The 13,089-nt window shown below is 37.9% G+C and overlaps 1 protein-coding gene across 2 annotated transcripts in view; it reads left to right on the top strand.

Moving 5' to 3' along the window:
* COL19A1 (collagen type XIX alpha 1 chain) overlaps positions 1-13,089 on the top strand; it is a 415,341-nt gene that overhangs the window by 382,446 nt on the left and 19,806 nt on the right. For both annotated transcript variants that reach the window (XM_051855527.2, XM_051855528.2), the window contains exon 50: positions 2,294-2,422. In XM_051855527.2, coding sequence (XP_051711487.1) covers positions 2,294-2,422 — 129 coding nt within the window. The remainder of the gene's footprint in view (positions 1-2,293; positions 2,423-13,089) is intronic.

The raw sequence follows: 13,089 nt of genomic DNA, 5'->3' as shown, positions 1-13,089 counted from the left end.
TCAGAAGGGTACTTATTGTTTTTAAGTGATTTTTAAAAATTGAAACCCCATAGGAAAACAGGTTTTACTCACAAGTAATTTACTGTTTATCAAAAAAGTTATAAGAAATATAAGTCTATTTAAGTGAAATAGGCTTTGCAGTTCAACTAAATGAACTGAACTGAGTGAAAAGACTGAAAAAAATCAAAGTGCCTCTTTACAAGTCTATATGATTTGGCCTTTTTTGTTTTAACTAACACCTGTCATCTCTAGTATGTTGCTGTCATTTGGTCTTCAACTACAAAATAAACACCACATATATCAATAAGAAACTTTTCTGGAAGATTTGTACCAATCCCAGAATGGATTTTTTTACGTGAAAGATTCTTGTAAAACCTAACATGTACACTTGAAGAATTATGTCTAAGTTTTGCAAATGAAATAATTTGAATTTCTAAGAGAATTTGCTTTTTGAAGAAGTTATGTGAAATGAAAACAGTGTAACTAGTTTTCAGTGTCAAGTATACAACCTGCTGTGATTTTCTGTTTTAAACCTAGCTATCCGTATGTTAGATTTTTAAATGTTGTGTTTCTAAAATATAAACAAAGAAAATTTAAATAAAGAATCAAATAATAGATTGCATTTGTAATGAAACTTCAATGACTCAATGATTTAAACAAACATTAATTCCATGTAGTAGTGAAATATTGGATATGCTATGCTTTTGAGGTAAAATATAACTGAACAATGTCCTATATGGGTTTAAAAGCCAAGAATTTAATAATGATAAGTATAATTGTACAGTGATTAGTCAAAAAAGTACTTTAGAGAAGTAGTATCTTGTAATTATATAATAGATTTGAAGTCTGTTGTATCATACTACTACTGGACTGCTAAAGCTTATCAGATAATCCTTATAGTATATGGGACATATCAAATATAGATAATAATTCTTATTTAAATGCAAGTCTCTCCCTGATTCCTAAATAAGAGCGCTTAACACAGAAACTACAAAATCCCTAATTCAAAGTTCTGCTCACAAAGAATGTTTAATTAATATCTCATTTGAGTTTATTTTAAGATGTATATCACTTTCATATAAAAGCATTGTGACTTAGTAATAACTCTCTAAGTATTGTTAGTTGCATGCCACTATGTCAACTACTCATGACCCAAAGATGGAGCTGACCTTAACTACCTTTAATTAATGCTTTCTTAACTTCTGGGCATTTTCTTCAGAACCCAAATGAAATATTTCAGGCTCTAGAGGAACAAAAAGGGGCAAATAACAATGACATATTCCTTGAGAAAACATCATTGTTTATTTAGGAAATATTAAGTTCATAAATATTACACCACTCAAAGCTTACAGAAGATTTTGTAGTATTTATTGAATTGTAAATGTGCTGGTTAATTTGTCAGTTCCTCATTATTGGTGTGTTCTTAGTTTCGATGTTTTCTGCAGGTTCACATAAATTTGTAGAAGGATTTTTGTTGTTTTCATGGTTTCTAAAATTGCAGTTCAGAGAAGATGTTCATCTGTACCAGTGCTGATTTTTTTTTCCTTTGGTCAAATTAGACATCCTTTCTATTGGAAATCTTGACTGAATAACAGACTCAGTAATTGGAAATCCAGCAAGAAAAACATGAATAACAATGAGGGCTTATGATATGTTGTCTTCAAAAAGTAAAAATTAGCTATTGATAAAGCAAAATATTTGCCCACTGTAGTGATTAAACAGCAAAATCATGTAAAATATGGAACCAATGATAATCTTTTCAATAAATAATATTTTTATTAATAAAGAAATGCTGTTAAAGAATAGCAACTGTTACGTGCTATATAAATTATCTACTGCCACATAGCAACGATATCTATAAACTTTAGTGCCTTAAAACAACAAAAATTTTTTAGCTTACAGTTTCTATAGGCCAAGGACTTGAAGGGTTGCTTGGTGGTGTGACTCTAGCTCAGGCTCCATAATGAAGTTGCACCCAGGATGTAGGTCAGGGCTGCAATCATCTGAAGGCTCAACTGGAACTCAATAGTCAGTTGCAAGTTCACTCCTCTCAGAACCACTGAAAATTCTCAGACCCTCTGAGAAACAAGCAAGTCTGCATATATAGTCAAACAACTTTGTGCAGTCAATTTTATGTATTTCATTGTAACAACTCAGCAGTCAAACAAGTTGATAAATGAATGTGCATACATTAAACACTGGATTTTTTAACTACATCAAATCATTTTTGAAAAATTTTTGACATAGCAATATTTTTAATGTGATATATTATTTTTTTCTTTCATAAATGAAGAGAGGATGGCTGTGTTCCTATCTCAGCTCAAGTTGCCTGCTGCAATGCTAGCTGCTCAAGCCCACGGGAGACCCGGCCCACCAGGGAAGGATGGGTTACCTGGGCCACCAGGAGATCCTGGCCCCCAAGGTAGGTCTTCAAGTATATTATTTGTTTGCCAATATTTTAACCTTCAGTATTAATCATAGATACATAAATATATGTAAAATGCATAAAAGGAATTCGTATAAAATGTCTTATTTTTGGAGCATTTAATTGAAATACAGTATACATACCAAGAAATGAACATAAATATACAGATAAATGAATCTTTTTGTCCTCTGATCACACTCGTAAGCAACACCAAAATTAAGACCAAAACTTTACTAGTACCCAAAGAGTCCTCACTATTCTCCCCCTTACCATTTCTTTCTTTCTAACATGCAAAAGAAGAGTATATGGTATGATTCAGTGAAGCAGTATTAATAACTGCATACCAAGTGATATGGTATCCACACAATTTTATACTCTGTATATATTAACTACCACAAATAATAAAAATATGTGATATTTGTCCTTTTTGGTCTGGTTTATTTCACATAGCATAGTGATGTCCAGTTACATTCATTTTGTTGTATAAGTCAGGATTTCCTTCATTTTTGACTAATATTCCTTTGTGTATATATATACCACATTTACTTTATCCAGTCATCAGTTGGTGAGCATCTAGGTTGATTCCATATCTTAGCTGTTGTGAATTGAACTAGTATAAACATAGGAGTGCAGACATCTCTTTCCTATGCCAATTTCATTTCCTCTGGATATGTTCCCAGGAATGGGCTAGCTGGGTCATATGATAGATAAATTTTTAGTTTTCTGAGAACTTGCCATAGTATTTTCCACAATGATTATATGAATTTGCATTCCCCCTAACAGTGTATTAGAGTACTTTTTTCTCTACATTCTGGGCAGCAATTTGTTTTTTTGTTTTTTTTGTTTGTTTGTTTTCATTTTTGTTTTTTTATTTTTGGATGGTAGTCATTCTAACGGGGATGAGGTGATACTTCATTTGTGCTTTTTACTTGTATTTCCCTGATAGTTAATGATCCTGAGCACTCCTTCATATGGCCTTTAGTCATTTCTTAATTGCATTGTTTGGTTTGCTGTTGTTGACTTTCTTGAGCTCCTTATATTTTCTGGATATTAATCCTTCATTGGATATGTAATTTGCAAATATTTTCTCCCATTCCTTCTGTTGTCTCTACACTTTAATAACTTTCTTTACTGTGCAGAAGCTTCTTAGATTGATGTGATCCCATTTGTCTATTTTGTGTTTATTGCCTGTGCTTCTGGGGTCTTATTTAAGAAATCTTTGCTAAGGACAATGGTCTTACACCATTTTACCTATGTTTTATTCTAGTAATTTGATGGCTTCAGGTCTTAGGTTTAAATCGAGTTGGTTTCTGTATAGGGTGTAGAGTACAAGTCTTGTTCCAAACTTCTGCATGTAGAAATCCAGTTTTCCCAACACCAGCTATTGAAGATACTATCCTTTCTTCAGGGAATAATTTTGGCTCATTTTTCAAAGATAGTTGGTTGTAGATACATGGGTTACTTTCTGGGTTTCTATTCTGTTCCATTGATCTGCATATCAATTTTTCTCTTAGTACCAGGCTGTTTTGATTATAACAGCCTTGCAGGATTTCTTGAAATCTAGTATTATGATGCCCCCAGCTTTGTTTTTATTATTTAAGATTCTTTGGCATATGGGGTCTTTTGTTTTTCAGTATTAATTTTAGGATTACTTTTCCTAGATTTGTGAAGAATGTCCTTGGTACTTAGATTGAAATTGCATTGAATCTGAAAACTACTTTGGATAATGTAAATATTTTGATGACATTAGTTCTTCTAATCCATGAACATGGAAGGTTTTTCCACTTCTTTGTGTCTTCTATGTCTTCCACTAATGTTTTCTAATTTTCATTGTAGAGATTTTTAACATCCTTCGTTTAATTTATCACAAGATGTTTAAAAATTTTGTAGGTACTGTGAATGGGACTGATCTTATAAATGCTTTCTCAACCACAGTGTTGTTGGCATGTAAGAGTACTATTGATTTTTGTGTGCTGATCTTATATCCTACGCCTTTGCCAAATTGTCATGAGTTCTAGTATCGTCTTAGTGGAGTCTTTTGGTTCCCCTATATACAGAACTACATTGAATAATAGTGGTAAGAGTAGGCATCCCTGTCTGGTTTCAGATCCTAGTGGAAATGCTTCCAGCTTTTTGCCATTCAATATGATGCTGGCTGAATGTTTGTCAGACATTGTCTTAATTATGTTGAGGTATGTTCCTTCTATACCCAATTTGCTTATGGCTTTTATCAAGAAAAGATTGTGTATCTTATCAAATGCTTTCTCTGCATCTATTGTGATAATCATGTGTTTTAATACTTCATTTTGTTATGATTTATCATGCTTATTGAGTTGCAAATATTGTACCATCCCTGCATCCTTGGGATAAATCCCACTTGGTCTTGGTGGATGATCTTTTTTATGTGTTGCTGTATTCTATTTTCTAGTACTTTGTTGAGGATTTTTGCATCTATGTTCATCAAAGATATTGGTCTATTGTTTTATTGTTGTATCTTTCTCAAGTTTTAGAATTAAAGTAATGCCGGATTCAGAGAATAAGTTTGAAAGGGGTCCCTCTCTTTCAATTGTTTTGAATAGGTTGAGGAGAATTGGTATTAGTTCTTCTTTAAAAGTCTAATAGAATTCAGCAATGAAGCCTTCTGGTCCTGGGCTTTTCTTTGTTGACTCTATTACTGACTCAATCTCAGTTCTTGTTATTGGTTTATTCAGGTTTTATATGTCTTTGTACTTCAATTTTGGAAATTATAAGTATCCAGAAATGCATCCATTTCTTCTAGACTTTCCAAATTATTAGCCTATAGCTATTTGAATTCCAACTACTTGGTATTTCTGTGGTTTCAGTTGTAAAATTTCCTTTTTCATCTCGGATTTTACTAATTTAGGTCTTTTTTTTTTATTAGTTGCACCAATGGCTTATCAATTTTGCTTATTTTTTCAAAAAGCTAGCTCTTTATTTCACTGAGCTTCTGTGTAGGTTTTTTTTTTATTTCTATTTTTTTTATTTCCTCTCTGATTTTTATTCTTTATTTCCTGCCAACAGTTTTGGGGTTTGGTTTGTTCTTTATTTTATTTATTTATTTATTTATTTTGACAGGCAGAGTGGACAGTGAGAGAGAGAGACAGAGAGAAAGGTCTTCCTTTTGCCATTGGTTCACCCTCCAATGGCCGCCACAGCTGGTGCACTGCAGCCGGCACATCACGCTGATCCAAAGCCAGGAGCCAGGTGCTTCTCCTGGTCTCCCATGCGGGTGCAGGGCCCAAGGACCTAGGCCATCCTCCACTGCACTCCCGGGCCACAGCATAGAGCTGGCCTAGAAGAGGGGCAGCCGGGACAGAACCGGCGCCCCGACCAGGGCTAGAACCCGGTGTGCCAGTGCCGCTAGGCAGAGGATTAGCCTATTGAGCCGCGGTGCCGGCCTTGTTCTTTTTCTAGATCATTGAGATGCATTGGTAGATAATTTATTTGAACTTTGCAAATTTTTGATGTAGGTAATTTTTACCATAAACTTTACTCTTCACACTGCTTATGCTGAATCCCATAAGTTTTGATATGTTGTGTTTTCATTTTCATTCATATCTAGGAATTTTCTTATTTCCCTTTTGATTTCTTCTATGAACCACTGTTCATTCTGGAGTGTGTTGTTCAGTCTCTATGGATTTGTATGTTTTCTAGAATTTATTTTGTTGTTAATTTCCAACCTCATTCAATTGTGGTCTATGATACCATTTTTAGAAAGTTTTTTGAGATTTGTTTTAAGGGCTAGTATATGATCTATCCTAGAGAATGTTCCATGCACTGTTGAAAACAATGTGTATTCTTATATGTGGGATGAAATATTCTGTAGAATAGACTGTCCTTGCTCCAGGAATTGGTTTTAGATCCTTGATCAAATATAAGTTGGCTGTAGATTGGATACCCTCTCTGCAGAATTTCTCATCCACGTCATGTACATATTTCCTTATTTAATTTAACTGTTTTTCTTTGTTTTTGTATAACTTTACAATCATTCCTTTGAATTATTTTGGCTGGCATTTTGTCAGTCTCCTCTTCTTGCAAAGAAGTAATATATTATTGTGTTCCTTTTGGGGAGTTGAAATGAATTCCTTGTTTATGTTTCTTCTGTTTCTACATTGATTTTTCTGCATCTAGGGAATCTCTTGTTACCATCTATTCTGGAGGATTTTTTTTGTGTTTTTATTTTTTAAAGCTTTTATTTAATGAATGCATTTTTCATAGGTACAACTTTAGGAATATAGTGGTTCTTTCCCCCATAACCACCCTCCCACCCAGACTCCCACCCCACCTCCTGCTCCCTCTCCCATCCCCTTTTTCATTGTGGTTCATTTTCAGTTTAATTTTATATACAGAGAACCAACTATATGTTAAGTACAGATTTCAACAGTTGACACTTTTAGAAACAGTGGCTTAAATAGCCTTCGTCCTGTTAGAGATAGTTTTTATTGTTATTTTTTATTTTGTATTTCCTTTTTTTTGTTTTCTTTCTGTTTCTTTTCTCTTCTTCATATTATATGTTGAACTCTTTATGTAGCATAGAATTAATCATACCTATATAAAGTTAATTGAAAAAAGATCCCAGTATTTTATCATTGTTAATGAAGGACTTTTTCCTGGCAACATGTTCTGAGGCTTGGTGGAGTGCCTAAGGCTTACTCTTGAGTTCCTGGGGTGTTTGCATGGTGGGAACAGGAAGCTTTGGCCATGGTTTGTGGCTGGGCAAGAGTCCAGAGTGACACTCCTGATGGATGTGTTGGAGCGCCTCTAGGTACAATGAGGTGAGGGGATGTTGAAGCCTGCTTCTGTGTTCAGAGTCCCAGCTCTTCTCTGTTCCAGGGTGATCCAGCTGATTCACAGCATGGAGTGAGCTCACAGTGCCAAGTGCACCTCACCCACCCAGGTACATGCACCATCCACAGCACCAACCCACCCCACAATGTGTCCCCCACCCTTCTGTGAGATCCATCTCCAGCATGCAGGGAACTCTGAATCTCCACTGTCCAACCATGCAGGTGCATGGGTACTCAGCTGCAAACCACACGCTCTCAGCTCTGTGCCTATGCTCAGAATTCCCAGTCACAGGGTTCACTCTCCACTCTGCAAGCTGCCCCATCCTTAGACCCAACCACCTCCAGCAGCAGCAGGACTACCTGCTGTCCCCAATTCAGGACAGCTTTGGCTGTAGCTCCATCACAGCCTGAGATTTTGGTGGGGGGGGGAGGAAAGGAAGCAACATGGCCTCCTTTGATGGAGGAGAGTAGTCACCGAGGCCCCTGCCACCTCTCCAGATTAGAGTCAAAGCCAGTGGGGACTGTGGAATTCTTCCTCAATCAAGGATGCCGGTGTTGGTGGCTGAAGCAGCATCCTTTCAACTTACCCTGGCAAGATGGCCCTTCTCAGCCAGGAGCCCTCTGTATAGATGCAGGAATACTAGACAGCACGTCTCAATATTTTATGTCCCAGAAATAGATTATTAACTATGCATCAAATTTAAAACTGATAACTGCTATTGTAAATGCATTACTTTTTTTATATGAGAGATGCTGGCGGGGGGCGGGGGGAGAGTTTCTATCAGTCTGTATACTCCTCAAACTTCTGCAGTAGACCAGACTGTATTATAATGGGCAAGGAACCAGAACTCAGTGCAGGTCTCCCATGTGGGTAGCAGAGAGACACAGTCGCCTGAGCCATCAGCACTTCTCAGGATCTATACTAGCTGGAAGCTGGAGTAAGGAGCTAGAGCCATTAATCAAATTCAGGCACTCCAATATGGGATACAAGTGTCCCACTCAGTGTCTTAAGCACCAGGCTAAATGCCCACCCCCCAAATGCATTTTAGTAATAAAATAAATGAAAACAGTAACAGCCATAATGTTATTCATATATTTTTATGATCTAGTAATTTTCGAGTTGTTTGTGCTTCACTTTTGGTGTTAGACAATATGAGTCACCATCTTAGTGTCTTAAACTGAGGAAAGACCCTTATAAGACTATACTAGTCACTTGTCCAAAATATATATATTTTTTAAATCTTTTATTTATTTGAAAGGGAGAGTTACAGAGAGGCAGAGAGAGAGAGAGAGAGGTCTTCCACCTGCTGGTTCACTCCCCAGATATCTACAGCTGCCAGAGCTGGGCCAATCCAAAGCCAGGAGCCTCTTCCAGATCTCCCACATGGATGCAGGGGCCCAAAGACTTGGGCCATCTTCTACTGATTTCCCAGGCGATAGCAGAGAATTGGATCAGAAGTGGAGCAGCTGGGTCTCAAACCAGTGCCCATATGGGATGCCAGAACTGCAGGCGGTGGCCTTACCCACTACACTACATCAAGGCCCCCAAAATATGTTTTTAAGAATTTTTAGAATCATTCCAACAGAACTTGGAGATGATAACTTTTGAGCTTTAAAGAATTCTTAATTTGATTTCTAAAGTTTTTAAAGCCAAACTTCACTTAGACTGGCAAAACATTTTGTTTCACTTATGACAACTTGATAAGAGAGATGATCTTACATATAACTTGACTCCAAGTTATTTCCATTTTGAAGAAATATCGTTAAGAAACAATCAGCAAAGTGGCCAAATAAGCCTAGTTTAGAAGATTTGCTATCTGGCAATGAAATATTAAAACCAGGGAGTGTGTATCATAGAAGATAAGATCATGTGTCACCATGGAAGAACTCAAGTACTTTGCTTGAAATAACCAAAAGTAAATTGTATGAACGAGAAAAAAAAAGGAACACAAAAATCACATAAGAATATAGTCCAAATCTGTATGTGCAGTGAATTATTTTTCTTTCATTGGTTCATTCCTTCTACTGCTTGTCTGTTATATTAAGCATTGTTTTCTGTAGATAGTGCCCCAAGGTGGTTAATATGTCCTCTCTCATCTAAAAGAAAAATGGGTCTTCAGTCAACAATAACAGCTTCTGTTAGATTCCTAACTTACAGTCATGACTGACAAGTTGTTTGGTTTAGGTAGCACAATATTAAAAGTAACTGATTTTTTTTAACTAAACATATTTTCTACCCTTCTCTTAGAATATAAGTAAGTTTGGCAGACAGTTTGCAGGAAAGAGGGAAGTGTAGAGTCTATGGAGCCTTCTGTGTGTATACTCCTGGGTCAAGAATGGGTGATGACTGTCTTTCACTAGCTTGGTTTGTCTGAAGTCAGAGAATGTAAGCCTGGAACAAAGATGTTGAAAGCCCATGTGAAGATGTATGATGCCTCAGATCACATGAAAAATAAATTGGTAACGCCAACAGGAGAAAAATTAGAGATTCTTCAAAATGTGGCACTCTGAGAAAGTAAGAATAGTGCAAAGTTGGGATGTTCAGGGAAAATGGCTTTGGAACTGGAGTCACCTGTTCCATCCGAACAGCTCTCACCGGCACCCTCATCAGTGTTGGGAGGGCACAGTTGGGAAACTTTTGGTCAGAGGCAATTCCTAGTTATTGGTATGAGTGAAACTTTTGGAAAAAGAGACATCTTTCACCACTTGACTTGCCTGTCCTTTTCAAAAGGATTTCTATGGGTTTTATCTGCTGCTCTGCCAAGAAGACATTGTAGATATCCTGATACAGCTTCTGGATGCAGCGCCTGAATTTGAAAGATTTCCCCATATGATTTTCTGATGTTTTTAAATCAAAGTTTACTAAAATTGACAAACTTTTGTTTTGCTCCACCATAGGGTTTTTGACATTAGACATATCTTCACTCTAAATATTTGCCTCCTCAGTCTTCTAAGTATTTGTTAATTTTTTTTTTGTCAACATAGCATAAAATTTGCAAAAAGTAGGCTGCATTTTTTTAAGGAATCCTTGTCTATGGTTGTACTGTGCTGGTAATTCTAATGACACAAAGAAACCTTATTGAATGAAAGTTTACAAAAAAAAAAAAAAACCTGCTATTTCAGTGCCTCTTCCAGGAGTGCATAATGGATGAAGGGTTTTTCTCTGATGGATAAATAGTGTGAAGTGCTCAGAAGATAAAGTTACTTCAAAGCTTTTCTCTGCTCGATGGAAATGTTTTCTTGAAAAGGAAAGAGAAACGTATATAAACCTGCTGTCTTGGCGACTATGCAAACCTCAAAGGCCGTTGACTGAGGCAGTCCCCACGTGGCAGGAAGAGCCTGAGAAGGGCTGACCTGAGAGTTTGAGAAGTGCAGCACACAAAGGGGAAGGAGATGCAGCTGCCAGATGTTCTGCCCAATCATGAATGTTGTTTGACAGTGGCTCTTCTGCAATTCCTGACAGAAAATTTTTTTTTATTTTCAATGTTTACCAGGAAAGAAATCCATTTCAAGTAAAATTTGGTGTTTTGTTTTGAAATGCACACTATGGAATGAGTCCTGTAATACCTTCTTATCATTAGAGAAGGACAAAACATGAAGAGGTCTCATGAAGTACCTACTCTGAGGCAGGAGACATATAGACTGCCATGAGGAAATTGACATGAGACCTCTAGAAGAACCTGATTCAAGTTGGAAAAGGGAGGTGGGGATGCTCTTTGTGGTGTTTTTTTTTTTTTTCTTGTTTAAGATTTATTTATTTGGAAGTTAGAGTTACAGAGAGAGAGGAAGAGACAGAGATATTGTCCATCTGCCGGTTCATTCCCCAGATGGTTGCAATGGCCAACACTGGGCCAGACTGAAGCCAGGAGCTGAATCTGGGTCTCCCATGTGGTGGTAGGGTGCTTTACCCAGGCCATTAGCAGGGAGCTGGATCAGAAGTGGAGCAGCCAGGACAGTGACTGGCTCTCATATAGGATGCTGTCAACAGAGACAGTGGCTTTACCCACTGTGCCTAATGCTGGCCTCTGTGGATACTCTTTGAGCACACTGATTTTTTTTTTGAAGACTGTTGGGCGTGGCGCTGTAGTGTAGTGGGCTAAGCCTCTGCCTGTGGTGCCGGCATCCCACATGTTGTTCCTCTTTCAGTTCAGCTCTCTGCTATGGTCTGGGACAGCAGTAAAAGATTGCCCAGGTGCTTGGGGCCCCGCAGCCACATGAGAGACCCAGAGGAAGCTTCTGGCTCCTGGCTCCAGATAGGCCCAGCTCCAGTCATTATGGCCAGTTGGAGAATGAACCAGCAGATGGAAGACTTTTCTGTTTCTCCCTCTCTCTGTAACTCTATGTCAAATAAATAAGTAAATTTAAAAAAGAATAGATACCATTATGGTTCTGAGTTGCCTTGTTTGCATTTTTCCTAAATTCACATACAGACATACATACAAGTTGATATCTTTTTAAATAAATTCATTTCAGAGGCACAGAGACAGAGAAAGTGCCCATTCACTGGTTCACTCCTTTGGGCCAAACCAAAGCCAGAAAGGAGCAGGGAACTCAATTCATGTCTCCCACATGAGTGGCAGGGACCCAAGTACTTGAGCTTCTACCAGCTACCTCCTGAGTCTGCATTAGTAGAAAACTCGAATCAGGAGTAAATTCAGACTCAAACCCAGGCCTGCTGGATGCAGGTTTCCCTAAAGACATTTTAACTGCAAGTGCCAACCCTGATAGATACATAATTTCATTCAAAAGCATTTCAAGAAAGTTATAACCATCCTGTAGAGTTCTAATTTTATTGCCCACTAGGCTTTGAGCAGAGAGCTTTCCTGGGTGTTCTTCATTCTTTTCTCAGGTCTGCAGCATAGGACCTGATTGCTAAGGTGCCTAGGGAGTGGGGGTGAGCAAGAATGCGCCACACTGGGACCAGAGAAGCCCAAGACTGCAGAGAAAAGCTCTGCTGTGGATAAGGAGATGTATATATCTACATAGAGACATCATCTATAGATACTAGTATTTAATGCAGCCCTTGTCGGGAATCTCTGTGAGGATCCTAGTGTCTTCCTTCTTATATGTAATTTTTTCTAACATATACATAGATAAGTGTATGCATATATATCACCCTTATGGTTTATAGAAGTTGGGGAGGTTAAAAATGGGGGGAATTTGGGCCAGCGCCGCGGCTCACTAGGCTAATCTTCCGCCTGTGGCGCCGGCACCCCAGGTTCTAGTCCCAGTTGCGGCGCTGGATTCTGTCCTGGTTGCTCCTCTTCCAGGCCAGCTCTCTGATATGGCCTGGGAAGGCAGTGGAAGATGGTCCAAGTGCTTGGGCCCTGCACCCACATGGGAGACCAGGAGGAAGCGCCTGGCTCCTGGCTTTGGATCGGCCGTAGCGCGCGGGGCCGTAGTGGCCATTTGTGGGGTAAACCAATGGAAGGAAGACCTTTCTCTCTGTCTCTCTCTCTTACTTTCTAACTCTGCCTGTCAATGGGGGGAATTCAGAAAGTATGGCCATGGGTAAAAAAGTATAGTTCATTAGGAAAAATAAATTCTGGTGTGATATTGTGCAGTACAGTAACTAGACTTAACAAAATTCTGCTATGAATTTCAGAACAACCAAAATGAGAATTTTGAACATTCTCAGCACAAAGAAATTGATGTTTGAGGTGATGGATTTGCTAAACATCATTATTACATAAAGTGTACAAGAAGCAAAATACCACTCTGTGCTTCATACATAATTATTGTGTATCAATTAAGAGTGAAACTTTTAAAAAGAAAAAAGTCCTGTGATGCATGATCCTCGGAGTTGCCCTGTATAAACTGCGAGATGAATTTTCCCAGCATCCTATTTTCTTGGAT

This window comes from Oryctolagus cuniculus, chromosome 5, assembly GCF_964237555.1.
Source record: "Oryctolagus cuniculus chromosome 5, mOryCun1.1, whole genome shotgun sequence".
Classification (NCBI taxonomy): Eukaryota; Metazoa; Chordata; class Mammalia; order Lagomorpha; family Leporidae; genus Oryctolagus; species Oryctolagus cuniculus.
This window is presented reverse-complemented; position numbering and strand designations above follow the sequence as displayed.